General features: G+C 42.5%; 1 protein-coding gene across 1 annotated transcript in view; it reads left to right on the forward strand.

Moving 5' to 3' along the window:
* LOC142660297 (serine/threonine-protein kinase D1-like) overlaps positions 1-26,330 on the forward strand; it is a 256,966-nt gene that overhangs the window by 22,403 nt on the left and 208,233 nt on the right. Inside the window, exon 2 of the mRNA XM_075836887.1 lies at positions 14,574-15,194. Coding sequence (XP_075693002.1) covers positions 15,054-15,194 — 141 coding nt within the window. The 5' untranslated portion in view covers positions 14,574-15,053. The remainder of the gene's footprint in view (positions 1-14,573; positions 15,195-26,330) is intronic.

Consider the following 26,330-nt stretch of genomic DNA (forward strand, 5'->3'; position numbering starts at 1 on the left):
CGTATCCATAGCAATAGGGTCATAGTGCTATGGATATGCTGTCTCCTATATACGCATATACATACACACATTTTTTCGGGGGGTATATGTATTGGAGCTATTTCCCCTGACGTTTCAAGACCTTAGTGACGCCCCTGGCTGCTACTGCTCCATTGTTGGGTCACTTAGGACCCAGCGATGCAGCTGACAGCTGCGGGCTGTCGGCCATGAGAAGTTTGGGGGGATGGGCAAGAGGAACCTTTGCATCAGGGCCCATGAACCTTTAGCTACGCCCCTGCAGCCGCTGTATGTAATACTCAGCCTTTTGTGTAATACTGTCTACTGAGCCGCTGTATCTAAGCCTCTCGTGGAATAATGTATACTGTGTCACTGTATCTAAGCCTCTGGTGTGATACTATATACTGAGCCACTGTATCTAAGCCTCTCGTTTAATACTGTCTGCTGAGCCACTGTATGTAATCCTATCATGTGTGATACTGTCTGCTGAGCTGTGTATCTAATCCTATCATGTGTGATACTGTTTACTGAGCTGCTTAGTCTCACGTGTGATACTGTATGTTGAGCTGCTGTATCTAATTCTATCAATCCTGTTGGATACAGCCCAGGGGCGTAGCTAAAGGCTCATGGGCCCTGGTGCAAGAATTCAGCTTGGGCCCCCCTACCCCTCCCCAACACCACAAGACCCCTGCCACGCCTATGGCCAGCCACCTTGCCCAACAGCCCCCCCCCCCAGTATACTTCCCCCCATAGCCGCCCCCACACAGTATAATTCCCCCTGTAGCTGCCCCATACAGTATAATGCTCCCCACAACTGCCGCCATACAGTATAATGCTCCATGTAGCTGCCCCCCAGACAGTATAATGCTCCCATAGCTACCCCCCCCACACAGTAAAATGCCCCCATACAGTATAATGCCCCCCATAGAAGACCCCATACAGTATAATGCCCCTCATAAATTCCCCCATACAGTATAATGCCCCCATAGTAGCCCCATGCAGTATAATGCCCCCATAGCAGCCCCATACAGTATAATGCCCCCATAGCAGCCCATACAGTATAATGCCCCTCATAGCTGCCCCCACACAGTATAATGCCCCTCATAGCTGTCGCCACACAGTATAATGCCCCCCATAAAGTATAATGCCCCCATAGCTGCCCGATACCGTATAATGCCCCCCCATAAATGCCCTCATATAGTATTATGCCCTCATAGCAGCCCCATACATTATAATGCCCCTCATAGCTGCCTCACACAGTATAATGCCCTCCTTAGCTGCCCACACAGTATAATGCCCCCATACAGTATAATGCCCCCTTTAGCTGCCCCCACACAGTATAAAGCCCCCATAGCTGTCTCCCTACAGTGTAATGCCCCCATAGCTGCCACCATATCAGCCACCCCCCCCCCGACAGTATAATGCCCCCAAACGGTATAATGTCCCTCATAGCTGCCACCATATCTTTCCTATCCCCGTTCCCACGACGGGTGGAGGAGGAGATCCTTCTCCTCCTTTGGCCTGTGTTATGAGTGGCGTTGACGTCACTAAATCGCGGCTGTCTGCGCCGAGCCGCTAATAGCTCACGGCACAGTGAATGCTGGAGGAAGGAGCAATCAGCTCCTTGCTCCAGGATTAAATTCAACTGGATCTGCGTCCTGAGGACGCAAATACAGTTGGAAGCAGGACCTCGGTGAGTGGTTCGCGACCCCCCGGAGGTCTTCACGCGACCCCCCAGGGGGAGTGCGACCCCAGTTTGTAATGTATTGTATCGTGCAGTTTGTGTTTGCGGTGGAGAGAGGAGAGGGGGGCCTGTAATTTAAAGCCCCCCTCTCCTCTCTCCATCGCAAACACAGACAGTACAATACAACAGACAGTACAATATAACACACATACATTACGGGCCCCCTCTGCAGCTCACCTGCAGTCTTCCATGCTCTTCCGCATCGGCTCTTCCACAGTAGCTGGAACGCCCCCTCTCGTGACCTCACAGTCACATGGTACACTGAGTGTACCATGTGACTGTGTGACGAATAAACAAACCATGCCCGTAACGAAAACTTTGTATTGGCACGCTGCATGGCAACGGGGGCCCTGCAGGCCCCCCAGGCTTGTGGGCCCGGTCGCAACTGCGCCCGCTGCGACCCCTATAGCTATGCCATTGATACAGTCGCTGTACTTAATTCTATCCTGTGGTATAGCTGTTTTTTTTTTGCAAAACATATGTCTTGGGGCTTGTGCCCCTGATATCTTAACCCGTTAGTGACCGGCCCATAGTGTTTTTACGTCGGTCCCTAACGGGCCTTATTCCGATGCAATAGACTTTTTACGTCGCTGCATCGGAATAAGTAAACAGAGCAGGGAGCTGTCAAATCTCTCTGGCTCAGCTGTCAGAGGTAGCTGAGGGCTGGGGACGTCCCTGCTCGAACGTGTGAGATCGATATTAGTATCGATCTCACCCGTTTAACCCTTCAGATGCGGTGCTCAATAGCGTGCGCCACATCTGAGTGGTTTTGGAGAGAGGGAGCTCCCTCTCATCTCACTGACACCCGGCGATAAGATCGCCGAGTGTCTGTGTCTCCGATGGCAGCCATGGGCCTAATAAAGGCCCCCAGGTCTGCCTGTTGTGAATGCCTGCTAAATCATGCATCTGGCATGACCTAGCAGATGCCTGTCCGTATTACACGGACAGGCATAATACACTGCAATACAGAAGTATTGCAGTGTATTATAAATGCGATCGGATAATTGCATAGTGAAGTCCCCTAGTGGGATTAGTAAAAAAGTTTTAAAAAAAGTTTAATAAAAGGTGAAGAAAAAAAAATAATGAAAAACCCACTTTTCCCCTTACAAACTGCTTTATTATTAACAAACAAAATAAGGTAAAAAAGTGACACATATTTGGTATCGCCGCGTCCGTAACGACCCCAACTATAAACTTATTATCATTTAACCCGCACGGTAAACGTCGTAAAAAAATAAAATAAAAAAACATGAAAAATTGCTGTTTTCTTTGAATCCAACCTTAAAAAAAATGTGATAAAAAGTGATCAAAAAGTCGCATCTACTCCAAAATGGTACCAATAAAAACTACAAGTCGTCCCGCAAAAAAAAAGCCCTTCTACAATTGCATCGGAGAAAAAATAAAAACGTTACGGCTCTTCAAATATGGAGACACAAAAAGAAATAATTTTGAAAAAAAGTTTTTCGCTGTGTAAAAGTAGTAAAACATACAAAAACGATACAAATTTGGTATCGTTGCCATCGCTACAACCCACTGAATAAAGTTATTGTGTTAATTATACCACACGGTAAACGGCGTAAATTTAGGATGCAAAAAAGAGTGGCGAAATTGCTGGGTTTTTTTCTATTCCCCCCAAAAAAAAGTTAATAAAAGTTAATCAATAAATTCTATGTACCCCAAAATGGTGCTATTAATAATTACAACTTGTCCCGCAAAAATAAGACCTTATACAGTTATGTCGATGCAAAAATAAAAAGTGTATAGCTCTTTGAATGAGACGATCTAAAAATGTAAAAAATGGCTTGGTCATTAAGGTCTAAAATAGGCTGGTTATTAACCCCTTAAGGACGCAGCCTGTTTTAGCCTTCAGGACACAGCGAATTTTTTCAAATCTGACATGTTTCACTTTATGTGGTAATAACTTCGGAATGCTTTTACCTATCCAAGCGATTCTGAGATTGTTTTCTCGTGACACATTGGACTTAATGTATTGAGCAAATTTTGCCAGTAACATAAAGTATTTAATTGTGAAAAACACCAATATTTTGCGAAAAATTGCAATTTTCTAAATTTAAATGTATCTGCTGTAAGACAGGCAGTTATACCACACAAAATTGTTGCTAATTAACATCACCCATATGTCTACTTTACATTGGCATTGTTTTTTGAACATCCTTTTATTTTTCTAGGACATTACAAGGCTTAGAACTTTAGCAGCAATTTCTCACATTTTCAAGAACATTCCAAAAGGCCATTTTTACAGGGACCAGTTCAGTTGTGAAGCGGATCTTAGGGCCTTAAATATTAGAAACCCCCGATAAGTCGCCCCATTTTAAAACTTTACCCCTCAAAGTATTCAAAACAGCATTTAAAAAGTTTCTTAACCCTTTAGACGTTTCACAGGAATTAAGGCAAAATAGATGTGAAATTTTCAAATTTCCTTTTTTTTTTGCACAAATTCATTTTTCAATTCAAGTTTTACCAGAGAAACGCAACTCAATATCGATTGCCCAGATTCTGCAGTTTTTAGAAATACCCCACATATGGCCCTAGTGCACTTATTGACTGAAGCACAGGCCTCAGAAGCAAAGGAGTACCTAGAGGATTTTGAGGCCTCCTTTTTATTAGAAATTATTTTAGACACCATGTCAGGTTTGAAAGGCTCTTGCGGTGCCAAAACAGTGGAAATGTGACCCCATTTTGGAAACTATACCCCTTGAGGAAATTATCTAGGGGTATAGTGAGCATTTTGACCATGCAGGTTTTTTGCAGAAATTATTGGAAGTAGGCCGTGAAAATGAAAATCTACATTCTTTCAAAGAAAATGTGGGTTTAGCTAATTTTTTCTAATTTCCACAAGGACTAAAGGAGAAAATGCACCACTACATTTGTAAAGCAATTTCTCCCGAGTAAAACAATACCCCACATGTGGTCATAAACGGCTGTTTGGACAGGGCTTAGAAGGGAAAGAGCGCCATTTGGTTTTTGGAGCTCAAATTTAGCAGGAATGGTTTGCGGAGACCACGTCGCATTTGCATTTTGCAAAACCCCTAAGGGACCAAAACAGTGAAAACACCCAAAAAGTTACTCCATTTAGGAAACTACACCCCTTGAAGAATCCATCTAGTGGTGTAGTGAGCATTTTGAACCCACAGGGGTTTCATAGATTTTATTAGAATTGGGCAGTGTAGATAAAAAAAATACTTTTTTTCCAATAAGACGTAGCTTTAGCTCAAAATTTTTCATTTTCTCAACAAATAAAGGAATAAAAGAACCCCAACATTTGTAAAGCAACTTCTCTGGAGTATACCCCATTTGTGGTCATAAACTGCTGTTTGGGCACACGGCAAGGATCAGAAGAGAAGGAGCGCCATTTGGCTTTTGGAGCGCAGATTTTGCTGGATTGGTTCTTGACACCTTGTCACTTTTGCAAAGCTCCTAAGGTACCAGTACAGCGGAAACTCCCCAAAAGTGATTCGATTCACGAAACTACACCCCTTGAGGAATTCATCTAGGGGTGTAGTGATCATTTTGACCCCACAGGTGTTTCATAGATTTTATTAGAATTGTGTAGTGAAAAAAAAATAAAAATCCTTTTTCTTCAATAAGACGTCGTTTTAGCTGAAAATGTTTCATTTTCTCAACAAATAAATGAAAAAAGCACCCCAACACTTGTAAAGCTACTTCTCCTGTGTACGGCAATACCACATATGTGGTCATAAACTGCTGTTTGGGCACAGAGTAGGGCTCAGAAGGGAGGGAGCGCCATTTGGCTTTTGGAGCACAGATTTTGCTGGATTGGTTTCTGGGCGCTATGTCGCATTTGCAAAGTCCCTGTGGGACCAAAAGAGTGGATCCCCCCAGAACTGACCCCATTTTGGAAACTACACCCCTCAAGGTATTCACCTAGGGGTGTAGTGAGCATATTAACCCCACAGGTGATTGGCAGAAATTAGTGTGCACTCGATGTTGCAGAGTGAAAATGGGATTTTTTCCATAGATATGCCAATATGTGGCGCCCAGCTTGTGCCACCATAACAAGACAGCTCTCTAATTATTATGCTGTGTTTCCCGGTTTTAGAAACACCCTACGTGTGGCCCTAATCTGTTGCCTGGACATTCGACCAGGCTCAGGAGTGAAAGATCACCATGTAAAATTAAGGCCTAATTTGGCAATTTACAAAGTATTGGATCACAATTGCAGAGGCTCTGATGTGAAATAATAAAAGAAACTGCTGAGAAGTACCCCATTTTGGAAACTGCACCCCTCAAGGCATTTATTAAGGGTGTAGTGAGCATTTTCACCCCACAGGCCTTTTCCATGAATGATTGCGCTGTGGAAGGTGCAAAGTAAAAATTGCAATTTTTCCCTAGATATGCTATTTCAGTGGCAAATATGTTGTGCCCAGCTTATGCCACTGGAGACACACACCCCAAAAATTGTTAAAAGGGTTCTCCCGGGTATGGCAATGCCATTTATGTGGAAGTAAACAGCTGTTTGGGCACACTGTGGGGTTCAGAAGGGAGGTAGCGCCATTTTGCTTTTGGAGCGTGGATTTTGCTTGGTAGTAGTTTTGTTTGGAGTCTTACTGGTGTTTCCGTTTATAATGTGGGGGTACATGTAAGTCGGGCGGAGTATATAAGGGGCATAGTCAGGTGGTATAATAATGGGGTAAAAAAAAAACAATAAAATAATCCATAGATATTTGTTACGCTGTGACACAATCCTTTCTGCACAGGCCGGCGTCGCACTAATAAATGGTCCTTACTTATTCCCCTTTTGGTCAATACTCGGCATCTTTGCAGTTTGAGGAATTTTGCTGGGAAGTGTTGTCCTGTAATAATACGGGCACGCTCATTTCCAGCAGATATGTTTGGGCCCTACCCTTCCTCGTTCCCTAATTTTAGGGGCCTTGATAATTCGCCACTTGAAACAGAAGAAATGTTCCACTCGGGTCGGCACAACTGCATATTTTTTCTTTCCTGACTTATTGGAGCCTTAACTAATTTTATTTTTTCATAGACGTAGTGGTATGAAGGCTGTTTTTTTTTGCGGGACGAGCTGTAGTTTTTATTGGTACCATTTTGGGGTACATATGACTTTTTGATCACTTGTTATCCTTTTTTTTTTGGGAGGCAAGGATTCTGGCATATTTTTTTAGTTCTTTTTATACAGCGTTCACCACACGTTATAAATTACATATTGCCTTTATTCTGCGGGTCAGTCCGATTCCGGTGATACCTAATTTATAGCACTTTTTTATGTTTTACAACTTTTTGCACAATAAAATAACTTTTGTAAAGAGAATGGATTTTTTCTGTTGCCAAGTTGTGAGAGCCATAATGGTTTGAATTTTTTAATCGACGGAGCTGTATGAGGGCTTGTTTTTAGCGAAACGAGTTATAGTTTTTATAGGTACCATTTTTGGGTACATGCGACTTTTTGATCACTTTTTATTTACATTTTTGGAAGTGACCAAAAAATAGCAATTATGTCAGTATTTTTTAGTTTTTTTTTTTACGGCGTTCACTGTGCGGAATAAATAACATGTTATTTTTATAGTTCAGGTCATAATGGTCACAGCGATACCAAATATGTATGGCTTTATTATTTTTTTCAATAATAAATGACTTGATAAGGGAAAAAGGGCGATTATGTTTTATTTTATTATTTGAAACATTTATTGTATTTTTTACAACTTTTATTTTTACTTTTTTTACACTTTTGTTTTACACTTTTCTTTAGTCCCACTAGAGCACTTAAAGCTCCAACTGTTTGTTTGATGTTCTAATACATTGCACTACCTATGTAGTGCAATGTATTAGAACTGTCAGTTGTTCATTGACAGCAAGCCGATCAGGCTTTGCCTCCGGGCGGGGCCTAATCGGCTTCCATAATGGCAGATAGGAAGCCATTGTTAGGCCTCCTGTTGCCATAGTAGCAGTCGGATGGCAGGCTGCCGATTTCATACAAACCACTTTGATGCAGCGATTGCATCGGATAGCTGCATTGAAGGGTTTAATGGCAGGAATCGGAGCTAGCTCCGGTTCCTGCCTTTACAGTTGGATGTCCGCTGTAACATACAGCGGGCACCCACTGCTGATAACGCCGGCTCACCGGAGCCGGCGCCATCTTACCGATGGTACCGGAAGTCTTTTGGGCCCCGCCAACGACGGGGCATAGGAGGATTCCGATACTGGCAGACGGGGAGGTAAGTATTAGGCCTCTGATCGCCTTTGCAGCCACCGGCAACCCAGCGATCACGTTGCTGGGGTAACGGTGGCTATAAACTCCTCACATGGTGCGATCTCTATTGAACGCAGCATATGAGGGGTTAATTGGTCGGATCGGAAGCTAGCTCCGGTCCTGGCCAATACCTCAGGGTGCCAGCTGTAACATACAGCTGTCACCCGGCGGTGATGTTGCTGGCTCAGCTCCTGAGCCAGCTCCATCTCTTTCACGTACAGTTACGTGGAATTGCGGGAAAACACCAGCTCCCATCACGTAACTGTACGTGAAAATGCGGGAAGGGGTTAAGGGGTTAACCAGTTCAGGACCGGGTTATTTTGAGCCTTCAGGACCAGACACCATTTAGCCATTTTTAGCACTCGTTAGTTAAATGGCTATAACTTTTTTATTTGTTGGGCTAGCGACGTGATTTTTGTGATAGTTTTTTCCGTAGACAATGCAGGTTTCTTTTTTTAGCATTTTTATACACCTCCTTTTTGCTATTTCAGAATTTTTAGGCTTAAAGTTTGAAAATAATAGTAAAAAAATAAGCTTTTTTACATTTCAGCTATTTTTCTTGGTAACTACATAGTTTTACCCTAAAATAGACCTTTTATTTGTGATTGTCATTGTCTACTGAAGTTAAAACCCGCGCTGTAAATAATCTATGGCGCAGGTTTTAAGGACCCGAACTGCTGGCCGTAAATACACAGCGGTCGCGAACCAGTTAAAGGGAACCTGTCACTAGCATTTCACTTATTAAACCAGCAATACCTGGTGGAAGTGGGTGAAAATTCATTTTTACGTAATCTATAATTATCTTCTAGGCTCTGTACCTTTCGTATTCCGTTTTTTTGTGTTCCCGTGCTGTATGCTAATAAGCATAAAAGAGTCATATCTTCGTTTGAAAAGAGTCATATCTTCATTCCTTAAGCCTTCCCGAGTTTACCTCACCTCCTTACTTTTGATTGAGAACTCCCCGCCTCCCCCCCAGCAAACACGAAATCCTGCGCTTGCGCATCATTCTCCTGTTCTGGTGCGTGCGCACAACGAGACACCATAGCGGCGAATGCGCAGTAACTAGATTTGGGGCCTGGACGAAGCAGGGAAGGGTGTCGGAGCATACATGACAGGCGCATGCGCGCTATCTCAGACGAGATTTCGGCATTCAGGGCGGGCCAGTTTTTGTCTGTGGGCGGGCATAAGAAGAGAAACGAACAAGACTGCCGGATTATTACCATAAAAGGCACAAAATATTTGCAGACTGTAATTTATGGTGGAAGGAGGAGTTTAGGAGAGGGGATAACGGCAATGAGCTTTTGAGAGCAGCGGCCAGCAAGGGGTGAGTAGAGTTAAATAGGTGAAATGCTGGTGACAGGTTCCCTTTAAGACCCTAGCATTGTCTCTAGTTGCTAGTGCTGAATCGATGGGTCAGTTGAGAGAACCAGAGATGTATCTTAAGATAACAGGTGGGCCTCTGCCATCGGCCATGAAAATAAGTTGTTTGGGGGCTGGGAGGGTCCAAGCTGAATTTTTGCATCGGAGCCCATGAGACTTTAGCTATACCCCTGGCCTCATGTGAACAGCACAGTGTATTTCCCATTGAAATCAATGGGAAACTGTTTGGAGGCTTATTTCAAGTGTATTTTGGAGTGTAAAATTAGGCTTTTACGCTCCAAAGCAGCCTTAAAATAAGCTATGTGAACATACTCTTACTCTTGACAAATTCTATACAGATTTTTGCTGCTGCACCACAAATTGCACCAGAATTGCATGCAATAATTAAATCTGATTGCAAAGTTCTGGACACAAGCATTCATTTACCAGTACCAGTTCTTTTTAATTGCTCCTGTGTTCTTGTATAAGCACCATGTAATATACATTTTCTACTGCTGAAGCCGCTGCAGAAGAAATGTACAGCCACTCATAGCTTTCCTCCCAATTATAACTGATTGTCAGGCTTTAATCTTGCGGACCCCTGGTGATCGTCTGCTGGTCCTCATTTAGAGTAGGGGGATGTCCAAATGGGACAATACCTTTATATATTCATAACCTGATTGTTTATGAGAGCATATCATTTTATATGTTAGCAAATAGTTATCTTAATATTATTCATGAGGACTGTGCGCTATGAGAATCGCATTATGGGAATCCCATATGGTCAAGGGTGATATAACCAATGATTATCAAGAATATGTTTTAAAGATAAATATACCTAATTATTTTTATAATAGATCGCTTACTGATAAGTGATGAATGTGAAACAAAACGACCTTGTAGAAAGTTTATATCTGGGGCAGCTTTCCTTTATCTCTTCAGATGATTTGTTTACGTTTTCTTGAATAACCTTTTTATAAAAATAAGCCTCTCCGGTAAATGACATTTACCTCTGTGGTCAGCACAATGTATTGTAGATGAGTATATTCTTTTAACAAAATTGCTGCAGCTAGATGTTTTTAGTCTACAGTGAAATATGAGAAGTCCACAGACAAATTGGCAGATTTAGTAAGACTGGCATTCCATACATTAGTCTTAGCCTTCTGCTTCGCTGGAGTAAGATGCAACAGATTTATTAAAAGGCGCATGCCTCTTAATAGATCTGTCGCATCTTTCCACTGTGGGGAAGATGCGACAGATCAATTGAGGCCTGATCAATTGTGGTGTAACAATGCATATGTGACACCCCCCAAACAGACATTAAAAAAAATTACTCACCTCACCGCTCCGCTTCTCCCATCAGGCTCCTACATTAGTCCAAGGTCTGCAGTGCATACAAGGTCCTGACGCCGAAAAGCGTAAGAACATTGTATGCATGCGGAACACAACGTCCAGCTTCGGAACATTGTGTGCTGTGTCCCATGTAAGGCCTTGATGTTGCCCAGCGTCAGTACCTTGCATGCACTGCAGCCGAGGATAGGAAGCCGAGGGGATTCAAAGGGGGAAAGCGGAATAGTGAGGTGATTCATTTAAAAAAATAATATATATATATATTTTAATTTAATGACCGATTGTGGGGAGGGAAATGGTACAGGACCCAACACGGAGCCTGCCTGCATCCTGCAACGCCCCTGGCCATGGAATGAAATTTGGCGTAAATTACTTTTTGTGTAAGTGATAATACATATGTCGATCTTCGGCTTGCCCCACCTCCTTTAACTAATCTCTGCCCACTCTTTAGTGCTGTGAGTGGCGTAAACATCTCAAAAGTCGCAATTTTCACTGCAAATACTGACTTTCAAGCCGTTTGCGAATGTTCTATGCCAGAGAACTAGCTTCAAAAAGTGAATAAATTCCCAAAGTGTTTTAGTTTTTGCCGTTTTTATAAAATTGTAGCATGCCGTTGGTCTGGCATTTTTTCTGGTGTTTTTCTTGACATACTTTTCTACAGAACTTATAAAAAAAATAGTTTTGCCACTCTCCCCCCACCCCTCCCTTCCTTTCTGTACGTCCCTCCTCCCTTTCCCTTTTCCAATGCAGAAAAAAAAGTGTGTGTAGAGAAGGCAAAATTCAACTTTGTAGTTTTATAACCAAAACTAGGATTGGATACAAAAAACAGAAGTATAAGACCATGGTAAAATTGGACAACCTCAATGTTTCCTTATGGGAAAAGTTGCGTGACAATGACAATATATCAGTCAGCCTAACACTACACTATGACCTATGACTATTGTTATGCAACAGTTGTTTGGTAGAGACATTAATAAGAGCTATTTGTGCAGCTCAATGCTTCTGCAATAGGTAGATCCACAGAAGCTGCATCTAGACCAGGGGTCTCAAACTTGGGCGGGTAAACGGGCCACATTACTTTCAAATTTGATACAATACAAAATTATTGTTAATTAATTAGCTATTTGAACTACTATAACAATACTACATTACTATAAGGGTATGTTCACACGGCAGAAAGCAGAAAGCAGAGCGCCTCCAAACATCTGCCCATTGATTTCATTCTGTTCCCACGGGGCGTTCTTTTCGCGGCCGTTTTTCAAAAAGAAAAACGGCCGCGAAAAAGAAGTGCATGTCACTTCTTGAGCCATTTTTGGAGCAGTTTTTCATAGACTCTAACGAAAACCAGCTCCAAAACGGCCGTAAAAAATGCTGTGTGTGCCTTAGAAAAACGTCTGGGGTATGTGCACACACAAACTCAAAAACTTCTGAAAATACAGAGCTGTTTTCAAGGGAAAACAGCTCCTGATTTTCAGACATTTTTTAAGCCACTCGCGTTTTTTGCAGCAATTTTTACGGTCGTTTTTGGAGCTGTTTTTCTATAGAGTCGATGAAAAACGGCTCCAAAAATTACTCAAGAAGTGACATGCACTTCTTTTTCTCTGGCGTTTTTTTACGCGGCCATTTTTCAAAATGCCCCGTTGGAACAGAATGCCGTTTTTCCCATTGAAATCAATGGGCAGATGTTTGGAGGTGCTCTGCTTATCATTTTTCGGCCCGAAAAACGGACGAAAATAAGCCGTGAACATACCCTGATAATACCGCTAGGTTTAAACTTACCGGAAACTTGTGAGTTTACACCACGTGCTTATTTTAACAATCCAGTTTTCCAGTTTGTGTCGCTAAATGCAGCCTGGCGACTCAGTTGGCAGTGTTTGGCAGACACAAGAATGTTAATATTGGGGAGCCCCTTTTTAGACAGTGCCTGGCCAGGAATTCCTTTGCTGGAGGAACCCTGTCATCACTGTCCATATATGGACAGTGACACCAGAGGCTACCTCTAGGAGTGGAATCTCTGGCCAGAATCTCCGGCATTGCTCTGGCCGGGGATTCCAGTCGAGGAGGGACCCCCAATGGAGCTGCTTACATGGAGGGGGTGTGTAGCGCTGTCAACAGGGTGGTGTCAGTGGGGTGCTATCTACAGCAGAGGAATCTCAGGTCAGTGTGTCGGCAGCACTCTGGCTGGAGATTCTGGTCCAGGAGGGAGTCCCAATGGAGCTATCTACAGGGGGTGGGGTGTAGCTCTGTCAAAAGTGGGGTGTGTGAGGCGCTATCTACAAGGAGGGTTGCACTGAAGGGGACTCTCGAGCCACTGCTCACCTACCACCAATGCATCGACAGCGTGGGAAAAGGACTGATATCATGAAGGGGCGCTGGGGCGCTCCTCCTTCTGTCTGCTCTCTCCTCTCCCCGTGGGCCAATTTTTATGGGACTTTTCTATTGACGACCTATTCTTAGGATATTTGATTGACATATGTATTTTTTTCAATTGTACTATGTATCTATGTAATTATGTAATATCAGATTGCTGGGGGTCTGACTACCGGAACTCCCACCTATTGGCTGACTGAAGGCATTGCAGCCTCTTTATAGTTTACCAGACACAGCACAGTTACTCAAATCTTGCACAATTTTTTTCTATTTATGTCTATAAGAGCAGAACAATGTTGCATGCCTTGCATGACATAATGGTTGCATAAAGTAAAACAAGCCAGCTGGAAACACACAAGCAAGTTTTTAAAGGAAGTTTATTTTCGCTCAATAGAGGAGTGGATGCAAAAGAGAGAAGACATAGCAGACTTTCCTTTAAATGTTTCCTTCTTTATGGATCCACTCCTTTGTTTAGCTAAAAAAAAACTGCTTTAAAAACTGCCATAAAAACGACATGTTCCAGCCTTAAGTTTTTGACACTCGTTTTTTTTTGTTAAAAGAGTCACCCAATGATAAGTTTCTCACATGGTGTCCCGCTACTTGGACCACCATCAATCAAGCTATAATTTGTGGGAAAACCAACAGGGTGTGGCCACCACAGAGGAAATGAAGTATTACACAGTACCCATTGAAATCAATGAGCTGTCCATGCAATGGGTATGTTGGGTCCTCCAGAGTAAGGCACACGACCATAGAATTCATCCGTAATTACGGACCAATTCACTTCTATTGCCCACGGACACCTTCCCGTATATTTAGGTGTCCGGGCTGTAAAAAGTCTCCGCAAAAGATAGGTCTTGTCCTATTTTTTGCTTTTTATGGACTGTGCCCCCATACGGTTTGTGATTATGGGCACGGTCATGTGCATGATGCCTAATAGCCACTCTGCTACAGCTAATAAATAAAATAACTGGTAAGGTGTACTGGGCGGTAAAAATGATAATGGGGGTGGGAGAGAGAGGAAACGTCACATGAAGGGGCAGTGAGCTGGAGAGTGCGGGTGGGAGGGATTTAGAAAGACTACATGCCGCAAAGTCTCATGGGCATTATAGTTCAGAGCAGCGCCCGCTCTTCTCATGGGCCACCCCATGACAGGAACTACGAATGTTTTCTATAGGAGTTACTAGACTGTGCCTGGAGTGCAAATAATGAACATTTTGTAAAAGATAAAGAGACGGAGAAGAAAAAATACTTCTAAAAATGATATCAGGTATTTTTTTTCTGTAAACTGGAAAACCCCTTTAACAATTTGAAAATGTAGTGAATATGTTATGTACGTATACAAAAAGATGAGACATCACATATTTTAAGACACTATAGTCATGTTACTGTGTATGCTAAAGGAATACAATGTACCATTCTCTACCTTACAAGATGGCAAGTTGTTCTTCCCTTCATCATACTGCTGATAACTAATAATCAGTTCATTTTTTTTTTCTTGCACAGAAAGAAGACTGAAACAAAAGTCCCGTGACGTCTACTTAACTGCACCTTTCAAAGCTGGAAACTTGCTCAGATAACATCAACACTGGGTGTCTTAATCTCATGAAAGCCTTACAGAAAATGAGTAATGCATGTTTGTATTTCTTGGGACTGCTTGGAAAGGACTAAAGCTAAACATCAAAGGAGATCACGAGAAACTCTTATTTGCTGCACTGCTTTGATTTTTGTAACTATTGGATTAACAGTCAGTATATTTCTGCAATCTACATGTTTGTTTTTTCTTATTAAAGAAATACAGGATTTTTGCTACAGAATTGTGGAGTATTATCAACCCAAAGTGAGACATGGGTCATAATGTGCAAGTAGTTGATCCATGAATGCTTCCTTCCATTAGTGTGGTACAAGGAAAGAAATACCCAGTAAACTTGTCATACTAGTCAGTACAACTTGGTGCCGGTCCAGTATTCTCAGTAGATTTTCAAAATGACTTTGGATAAAGTCTCTCCGGGAAAAACAACAGTTAGGCTCCAGATAGGCCTATGTCGTGAAGCCTATCCTCTCCACCCAAGTGAAGTCAATTTTGTCACACTAAAAAGGCTTGCTGTCGACCTTGTGGAAAAGAAGGTGGGTTTTTATTTTTGTTGCTAAAGTTTTCAATATAACATGTGGGGTTCAATTTACCAACAATGGAAATATTTAGGAGAATTGGTGCCAAAATCAGGACACAGTATAAAGGTGGGTACATATTATCTCTTCAATTTTGCAGATTTTTTTGATGGTAAAGATAAAAGTTAAACCATGTAACCTTATCGACAGCACCTTTGGAATCAGGCAGAAACGCACAGTAGTTACATACAATGCATTTACTGTATAGATTCTCTAGAGCTTTCATGTATGTAATTCGTATGATATCCTAATAAAACTAGGAGAGATTTGGGAATTCCTAAAAGAAAAATTATATCGGAGTTGTTGTACTGGTGTAGAAATTCAAGGGCTATGCAGAAAGTGGGCAAGAATGGTTTATGGCAGCAGTTGTTGCACTATGTTAGTACAATGAACCCTAAGAAAGCTTCAAGAATATGGAGAAAGTCTGTGTGAATATATATGTAAAGACATTGGCAGTGTAGTATGTACTAGAACTGCATACACTTCTCTTTGTGCTTGTCCTCTATGATTTAGGTTTAAAGGTTATGTAAACCTTTGAAAATGAATTTTCTTTAATAAAAATGTCAGTCAGTGTGTTTTCTGCAACTTTTTAATTAGTTTTTATTAAAAATTATGTTTACTTTTTCAGATACAGCTGCTCTGTATTTTCTATACAGAGCAGCTGTATGTTTCGCTAAGACCTGAAATCGTCAGCCCCGCGAACCTGACAGGTTCAGTGTAGGGGTACTACAGGAGGCATAATATTGTGGGCACAATTAGAGGTCAAAATACTGTGTCCTTGAAGGGGTTGTATTATATTATTAAATATTATTATACTGTATGGGGGCACTAAAGGGGCATTATACTTTTTTTATGGGGGCATTTGTTTTAATGATGGGGGTGGGGCGCCGAAAGATCATTTTGCACGGGGCGCCATCTATCCTAAGGCCGGCCCTGCAAGTAACTCAAGGCTAGGGTGTTACATTTTTGAATAGACAGAAGATGACAATATGTATGGGCTGGTCATTTTGTGTTTCCATACATGCTATAATTTCATGGAGTTATAAAATTATTTCCGGATCCCATTACATACAGTAGCTATGGGGTCTGATCCATATTAAAAACGCTACTAAGGCCGGATTTACACGAGCGTGTGCGTTTTGCGCATGCAAAAAACACGGCGTTTTGCGTGCGCAAATGGTACTTAACAGCTCCGTGTGTCAGCAGCGCATGATGCGTGGCTGCGTTATTTTCGCGCAGCCACCATCATTATGACACTCTGTTTGTATGTTTGTAAACAGAAAAGCACGTGGTGCTTTTCTGTTTTCATTCATAGTTTTTACTGCTGTTGCGCGAATCACGAGCGTCACACGGAAGTGCTTCCGTGTGCTGTGCGTGATTTTCACGCACCCATTGACTTCAATGGGTGTGTGATGTGCGAACAACGCACAAATATAGGACATGTCGTGAGTTTTACGCAGCGGACACACGCTGCGTGAAACTCACGGACAGTCTGCACTGCCCCATAGACCAACATTGGTCCGTGCGAGGCGCGTGAAAATCACGCACGTTGCACGGACGTATATCACGTTCGTCTGAATAAGCCCTAAGGGTGACGTTACATAGTAAACTGTGTGGGAGAACAGAGACAAACAGGGCATCAGGCCTAATAGTTTTCCAATCTACAAGTGTGTCCAAACCTGAGAATAATGGGTTTTTATATCTGTGTACCCTTCAATGTTTTCCCTGCACAGCGACATGCCATCACATTATGAGATGGAAAACCCCCTTTAAGAATAATAAGCTTTACAAATTTAGATACTCATTTGTCACGAGAAAAGGACACATTAACATATTCTGGGCATTTTAAAGATTAAACTAGTGAGGAAAGGACTAGTTTGAGGGCCTGAGTACTATGCCTGACATCCAGTAGAAAAGGCAAAAAGGGAGAAGCAAGGCAGCACATCCAAAAAATTAAGGAGCTGTATTTAACCAGTTCGACGTTTCAGTCCAACAGGACTTTTCTCTTCATCATACATTTGTTTCCTGCAAGGAGGATTCATCCACCCAGGAGCGTCGCTGTTCCCTCAACATTTTTTTCACTATTGTGCATTATCTACAGAGGGCACTGTGGTACTATCTAAAAAATATGTTTGCCGCTATCTACAGAGGGCACTGTGGCACTATCTACAGGGGGCACCGTGGAATTATCTACAGGAAGCAGTGTGAGGCAATATCTACAGGAGAGCCATGTAACATTATCTACAGGGGGCAGTGGGTGGCACTATCTACTGGGGGCAATGTGGAGCACTATCTACAAGGGGTACTGAGTGTGGCACTATCTACGCTGGTTTTTAAGCTACCAGTATTGGTCGACACATATGGCCTAGACCTAGTGATAAAGTGAGACATCACCTTCCTGTATACAAACAGAAAACCAGAGAGAGATACTGGCTACCAAAATAGTTGTCAGCCAAACTAGTACAGAAATTTTTGTTCGTTTATTTGAATTCAGAAATTCTGGAAAGCCACGTCCCCATAAGACACACCCACCAAGTGTCCCTGGAAAAAAATTCAAATGTTGGCAACTATGCATTGGGCCTGTAACTCCAAGTGATCATATTTCAGCATGGAAGTAAGGCACTGAAAACGTGTTACACTAAAGGGCACCTTTCAAAATGGCTGGCAGTGTGTTTGGCACAACGGACATACGCTGCAAGAAAAATCCCGCATGTGTGAATAGCCCCCTTGATTTGCATGGGTCCGTGTGCTGTCCGTTATTTTAACGGACAGAACACGGACGTAATTTACGTTCTTCTGAATAAGGCCCAAGAGAAAGAATGCTTAAAAGAAGGCCTTGTGCAGATAATGCTATTGCGGCTCCATACATGAAGCTTATATACAGTATCTAGACCCACAGACTGGCAGATTCTGTTGTGTGAGATAAGGAAAGCCTTTTCCAAAGGCAGCTGGATGTGTCCCAGGAAAGCCAATTTATGAGCATTTTCTGCCTCATTGATTTTAGCATATGTCAGATGCAATGACAGGACATGCGGCCTGTTAATTAATCTGACGCAGGCTGCACGAGAGAGGGATACAGATGTGATGCTCACATGTAGCGTCAGTATTAATAAATATCTTTATAACAAAGAGATATTTTTCTGCATTGTGGATAAAAATCCGCTCGGAAATTTTCAGCAGCATGTGAATGGGGTTGCAAAAGCCCCATTCACATGCATGAAATTCGGTTTGCTTTCGGATTTAATCCGAATTTCGTTATGGGATCTACGGAGAAACCGCGTCAGATCTGACACTTTTACATGGTGCCTTAGTATTACGGTACATGTAGCGGCTGTATTCTTTGCGGTCACAGACTGCTCACGGTTTTACGGCGACTTGCTGGAATATTGTGATGCAATCCCCCCCGGCTTGTACAGGTGAAGTACTTTGAAATCATGTGTTTCACCTGTATTAGACACCAGACCAAGAACTGCACCACAATACCACGACAATTTGTGGTAAAATCGTCCTGGGCATGCGGCAGATTACTGGCACATGGCCGCTATGTGTGCGGGCACACTTACCCTGGTCTTGTGAACAGGAATGAAAATGCTATGCTATGCCTCGAGCTAACCTGGTGCACACAATACCTATTTGGATAAACCCTAATGAGTCAGAGGTACCAAAATAGCAATTTGTTTTCACCAGGAAATGTTGTGTCCCGCAACATGAATGAGGTTGCTAATGGCAAAAATGTGCATAGTACCATCATATCAAGTGATGATGATGTTAAGAAGTCTAATATTGTTGTATGGGTTGTCTCTGCTATGTCTGATAAACTGCTCATTCGGATAACCAGCCATTGCCTGGGGACCCATGGCGAGAAGGGGCTTGCAGTTCCTCAGATGTAGCACCTGCTACAGAACGTAGGGCAAGGCCTGGAATCAATGCAAGAAATAAAATAGATAAATGGCAATTTAATGTAGTGTGTTAGCCCAGCTCAGGTGAATCATAATTATTGTGGGTCATGAGGGGCTCATTACCAATCTGGCATGGGTTCCATACCACCCTCAGTCTGCCCCTGCCCAGAAGTATCATAAGGGGCTCTTGCGAAAACAGACCCTACAGATCTCTCTGAGCATGTAGATGCTGTTATAAATGTGATTTTTATATTTCAGGGCTTGCACTGAAATACATGTTGAAATATTGCTCCCACATATAGAGGCCAAAGATAATTTGATTGAAATGTGTCATTAAGTCTAATTTTATGTGGTCTAGTTGATGAAATTGTGAAGAACACTATGACTCAGACACCTACAGGGTATACAACAGTTTTAAAAAAAGCGCAGCAAGTTCTGAAAACCACATGGATTTCAAACGCACTGTATGAATGGGATTTCATAAAATCTATTTGCTACAGTGTAACATTTGGCTACTGCAGTAATGTACTGCATGTGAATACGGCTTAATACATTAAGGCCTTATTCACACGAAGACGTTGAATACGTCCGTGTGATGACCATTAAAAGAACGGCTGTCACACAAACTCATATTTTTCAATGGGGCCGTTCACACGGCCGATGTTTCAACGGACCGTGTGAAGGGTTAGTTGAAAAATAGAACATGTCCTATTATCTTCCGTTTTCACGTATACCTCTATAGGCTCAAGTCTATGGGGATCCGTGAAAACGGGACCTGCACGGGAGCACCTCGGACGTAAAAAACTTCACGAGTTTCCCCACGCTCGTGTGAATCCAGCCTAAGTGATAGTGATGAAGAAGAAATAGGTTTCTTTCATAGAGGAAAGTGAACAAACTAATGTTGGTATAACACAGGAATTCATATGCCTGCTGTAGGACAATGCCTGCACTAGTAGTGACTGATAATGTGCCTCTCTTTTCAGCTAAGAGAAGTAACTTGCAGCTTTCATGGGGTTGTCACGATGAGATGATGGTAAAACTGGAATTAAGTAAACACTATCAATCATCTCATGGCTTGGATGAAAATAAAATATTAATTAATATCTATAATGTCTATCTACAGGTAGAACCCCTGTCTGTACTTGTGAAAGTTCTTTGCCGTATTTATGAGGCTAAATGTGAGATAAGTGATGGTGACCTTACTATTAATAACTGAGAGTGAAAGATGAGCCTACAAGATATAGCAAGGACAGGGATTGATGTGAACACTTATTCCTCTTAGTTCATAAATCCTGAAACATACTCACCGATAATATGCTAATAACTTTGTTACAGTTTGACAACATTGAGAATGGTGATATCATGGAACTCAAATGTATATTACCTCTCTTGTAGAAAATTTCACCCGGATAGATTGATGACGCTAATCCCAACTGTGCTCTGCCTGACTGTTGTCCACAAACCAATATCTCGGTAGTATTAAGAAGTCTAGTAGGCAGGTGATGGTGACATAAACCGTAGCCAATCATGTTCAGAGGAAATTCACTGGTTCAAGAATAGGCAAAAAAAGTTCTGTTCACACTTCGTTTTTCCCCTATGTTTGGTGAATATGACGTGAAATGCTCCTGATGTATAAGCTGAATGTATGGTTCAGATATATGCAACTGAATGCCAGAAGCATACATCTCCCATTGACTAGCATTGTAAAATAAAAAACGAATGCCACATGGAAGACTTTGTTTGCAGGATCCCCCTGTATTGGAAACCATAGACGATTTAGGAGTGTATTTAGAAATATTGGAGTATATCTGAAGTAGAGAATGGTCCATGCACATGCATCATATTTATAGTGTCCGGCTGCTATGTCTTGTGGCCGTCAGATTCAACTTCAGAGTTTGTAGCTTTATTTCTCTCAAATATGAGCTATACTTATAGAGAATGTGGGGTATTTCAAACCCTCCAAACAGTGAGAATGTCTGCATGCACAACTGCCTTTACTCATATTAATTCCCTTTATGTATTTCGATTTGACAAACCTGGTTTGTGATAACATAGGCTCTATTCAAACCACATTTTGTCATACAGCTGTACAGTATCCATAAACTTCTATGTGGCAGACTTATACCAAAAGTGTGTCGTGTTGGCATACGTCTGGCAGGTTTCCATCTGGATACCTTTTCAAAGATTTAATACGGAGTTGAAATGCAATACAGCACACAACCTGTGGACAGATGTGGCACTCTTTGTTGAAAAAGGCAGCCATGTATTTCTAATCCTGGACAACTCAGGTTGCTCTTATTGGGCTTGGTTGACTAAGTGGCTTGTGTAACAAGTGGAGTTATTAAACCGGAGTTGAAAAGAGGAGTTAAACTCCGTGTAAGTACTCTTCTTTTCTTTTCTTTTTTTTTTTTTTTTTGCAAAATCTCTTTTTATTAAACTGGTACACAAAACATACAAGGGAAGACATCATACGATACAATACAAGTCAGATATCAGGGTTTGCAAAATGAAAACAAAGCAAGAATACAGGTCTTGGGTATCATTACAACTCTTTGAAAATGACGTCAGATAGACATCGCAAAGGAAACAACATCCTCACAATACAAGCTAACCCACAAGAGACCCTGAACTGACATGCATCTCAGTAAGAGTACAAAATAGCTAAGACATAATACAGGAAAATAAGAACATGGTAGTAGCATCCTCCGGTGTCACGCCTTTATGTCACATTGCCACATTACAATGGTTGAAAATATGCAAATAGGACTCAACTTGACTTGAATTTAAAAGGTCTCTTAATTCATAACATGACGTGAATAACAGAATTGTGCTGAGTTGTGAAGACAGTGTTTATGGATATCTTATGGCCCCCCTACCTCCCGGACCAGCCATGGTTTCCATATTTTCAGATATCTCTCCCTTGAATGGTCTATCCAGGCAGCCATTTCCTCCAATCTACATATCTGCTGCATTTTATCTAACCATATCTCCACCGTCGGTGGGTTAGACTGTCTCCAAAAGGTAGGCACTAGCAATTTAGCAGCAGAGATCATGTGGGTCGGAAGACTGTGTACAGATGGCGTAAAATCAGGTATTGGCAACCAGAGTAGTATCAGTGCTGATGTTAGTGTAATATTTGTGGAACAGACAGAATTTATTATTTTTTCAACCCCCCTCCAATAGCTTAATATCTTGGGGCACGACCACCAGATGTGAAGGAAGGTGCCCGGACCCTCTCGGCACCTCCAACATAAATTATCAGAGACTAAACCTATAGAAAATAGGAAGTCCGGAGTTCGGTACCAACGTGTTACCAGCTTGTAGGAATTTTCTTGTATACGTACACACTTAGAAAACCCCTGAGCGGCTTTCAATATAAACCCTACTTCCTCTTTGGAGAGAGACAAGCCCAAATCCCTTTCCCATTGTCTCACAAAATGAGGTTTTTGCGAAGATGTCTCCAATAGAATGCCTTTATACAATTTAGACAGAACTTTAGACGGGGTGGCCGGTAATAATATGTAATTTTCTAGCCAGGTCGGGTCTACTTTTAATGGAGGTGATTGAGCTTTGAACATACCAATGGTAGTTGTATAATCTGCCATTTGTAGTGCGTTTGGTTGCTTCAGATCCCGTCCCTTAAAAACCGATTGCAAGTCGGGCGGCCCATCTAGTTCCCACAATTCAGATACTTGTACCTTATTTAAGCACCTCCAAAAATCCGCTGTTCTATCGGACGGTCTACCCAAATATGAGGGCAAGACACTCAAAGGAGCAAGAGGCGAGAGGAGCTGTTTTGACATATTCAAGGCTTTTGCCGTGTGGCACACCGCCATCGTTCCCTTAGTGATTGGGCTCAAGTATCCCTTTGAGGAGTACGAGGCAGATCGAACCCATAGCAATCCCAACATCTCTGGTCCCATGAGGGATCTTTCCATAACCACAGACAGAGAGGTATTACCCCCGTCTGCCAGTTGCGTCCAGCGGGCTAAATGGTTCGCTATAAAATAAGTTTCCAGATCCGGTAGGGAGATGCCCCCTTGCTCCTTCTTTTGTATCAGGAAGGAGTATGCTAGTCTGGATCTCTTAGAGCCCCATAAAAAGGAAATGAATAGGGATTTGAAATTCCTGAAGTAGCTCTTCGGAACCTCTATAGGTAAAGCACACACCAGGTACGTAATCTGCGGAAGTATATAAGTGGCGAGTAAGTTCTTCCTACCAAACCACGACATAAACGGGATTCTCATGGATAACAATTGCTTACGGATCTTAGCAAAAAGGGCTTTATAATTGAGACTAAAGAGCTCCCTCAGGTCAGCAGGAATCATAACCCCCAGAAATTTTATAGCCCCGGATGGCCACCTGAAGGGGGTGCAATTTTGCAGTTTAAGAATGATCCGGGAGGAGACATTGATATTTAACGCTTCCGACTTGCTAAGATTTATTTTGAAGTTGGAAACGAAACCAAACTTATCGAACAGCGTCAGTAGGTGCGGCAGAGCCGACAGTGGGTTGGTGATAAATAAAAGGAGATCATCAGCGAATGCTGCAATTTTATGCTCTACCGCCCCTACCTTCAATCCTCTAACCTCTTCATGTTGTCTAATATATAATAACAGTGGCTCTAGGGCCAAAATAAAAAGAGCCGGGGAGAGAGGACAGCCCTGTCTGGTGCCATTTTTTATGAAGAAAGGGGCTGACAATATTCCATTTACTCTAATTTTGGCTGAAGGCTTTGAGTATAAGGAGAATATGGCACTTATAAAGGGCTGGGGAAACTTAAATTTTTCTAAGGCACTTTGGATAAACCTCCAGTCGACCCTATCGAAGGCCTTTTCAGCGTCAGTTCCTAAAAGGACAAGAGGAACCCTCTTCCTTCGCGCGAGGTGTATCGCATTAATAACTCTAGTGATGTTATTCTTCCCTTCCCGCCGCGGAACAAAACCCACCTGCTCTTCTGCTATCAATTTCGGTAAAAATTTAGCTATTCTGCTAGCCAGTAGTTTGGCCCACCACTTCACATCTGTGTTTAACAGTGAAATCGGCCTATAGCTTGCACAGTCATCAGGACTCTTTCCTTCTTTTGGAATGAGAGTAATGAAGGCTTCCAGAGCCTGCGGCGGGAGGGAAGAACCACTCAGGAGAGAATTACATACCTCCAGAAAGTGTGGGAGAAGTATGCTACTAAATTTTTTGTAATACGTGATGGGTAGTCCATCTGGCCCTGGACATTTCCCCGAGGGTATGCTCGTTAAACTGGTCTGCAACTCTTCTATCGTGAAGGGGGCCAATAGGGATGTATTTTCACTATCTGATAATTGGGGAAAAGTCAGTTTGCTGAGGAAAGACCGAACCGCCACTTCTCTGTCTTCGTGTGCTGAGGCTAATGAACTCGCTGGACCTTGAGCGTCTAGATTGTATAAGTTAGCGTAGAACTGTCTAAAGGCCTCGGCCACTTGAGGAGTGGTAGAAACCCGCTGACCCGAGGCAGTCTTAACAGAGGAAACAAAGGATTTCTCCGTTTGAGTCTTGAGCATTTTGGACATCAATTTTGAGCCCCTGTCCCCATGTAAATATATACGACATTTGAGTCTCTGAAAGGCCTTTGCTGTCTGTATATTTAGCATATCTTTAAGATTATGACGGAGGGAGTCCAATTCCTTGCGTAATGGAGCTGTCAGAGTTTGCTGGTGTAGTCGTTCAAGAGCCGAGATCTGCGCCAGCAAAGACTGCATTTTCTTATTCCTATCCTTCTTCAAACGAGAGCATAATGCAATGAATTCACCTCGGATAAATGCTTTATGGGCTTCCCATATTACTGGCACTGTTACATCAGGTGTACTATTTAGACAAAAATATTCCTCCAATTTCGCACCCAAGACCCCCGTGTGCACCTCATCTGAGAGTATCGTGTCATTAAGCCGCCAAGACCAAGATCTGACCGGCAGATCTCGAACATGTATTGTAGCCAGCACCGGGGCATGATCTGAAACTGTAATATGCCCTATGGAAGTTGACTGCAAATTCGAAAGGCACGGCGTAGACATAAAGATGTAGTCTAGTCTGCGATATACTTTATGTCGATGTGAATAAAATGTATAGTCTCTTTCCTGTGGATGGGAGAGACGCCACACATCCGTTAGCTGGCAGTTATATAACATCAATTTAAGTTTGTGCATAGCTCGATGAGTGAACACACGGGCGGTCGAAGTAGAGTCGAGATCAGGTTCCAGCGCCACATTTAGATCCCCTCCCACAACTGACATCCCCTCCCCAAAACTCTTAAGTATACGTAATGTCTTAAGCAACCACGGAATCTGTTTATCATTGGGGGCATACAAACATGCTATAGTCATCTTGGTGTTGCAGAGAGAACCCTTAAGAAAAATATATCGGCCTGCCGGATCAGCCTTTGAAACTTCTACTTTGAATGGAAAATCTTTATGAATACCTACAGTCACACCTCTAGAGGCCGATGTATGGGTACTATGGAACCACTGGCTGTACGAGGACAACGGCAAGCGGGGTAACCTCTCATGGCGGAAATGAGTCTCCTGCAACATCAAGACGTCCGGCTTATCCTGTTTAAACATTTTGAACACCTGAGACCTCTTTTGCGGTGTCCCAAACCCATTTACATTCAGTGTCAAGAAAGTAATCGGGGCCATGACCCATTCAGAAAACAATTAGCTTCATAATACAATGTAGGCGTGAACACCGGAGGGATGCAAAACACACATATAACTATATACAAAAGAAAAAATAGAAAAAGATGTAGCGAGGCAACGACATTCCATAGGCAAAAAGGTATTAAGGGGGAACCTCCTATCCCACAGAGGATGTCCCTTGTCTTAAGATGTCGTGGCCCGACTACAGAGTTGCAAGGGGGGTGAAACGAGGGAACCAACCTCATTCAATGTTAAGAGAGAACACAGACTTCCATATAATCTACAAATCTTGTGCCATAAAAGGAGGGTGTACGTGCTGATGAACATCATAACAACACAGTGACAGGGCATAAATCTTATAACAACTTAGCCAAAAAGTAAAGGATATAAAGTGGTCAAATCCCCTCTAGCGGGGGCCCCGAACGGGCTCATGGGGCTTCCAGTTGCTGTCCAAACCCTCTCCTTGTGTTGCTACGTGGGGCCTTAAACTTCCGGGGTTTCTGCCAAGTGTGCGGATCAGGGACCTC

The sequence above is a fragment of the Rhinoderma darwinii genome, chromosome 9, assembly GCF_050947455.1.
Source record: "Rhinoderma darwinii isolate aRhiDar2 chromosome 9, aRhiDar2.hap1, whole genome shotgun sequence".
Classification (NCBI taxonomy): domain Eukaryota; kingdom Metazoa; phylum Chordata; class Amphibia; order Anura; family Rhinodermatidae; genus Rhinoderma; species Rhinoderma darwinii.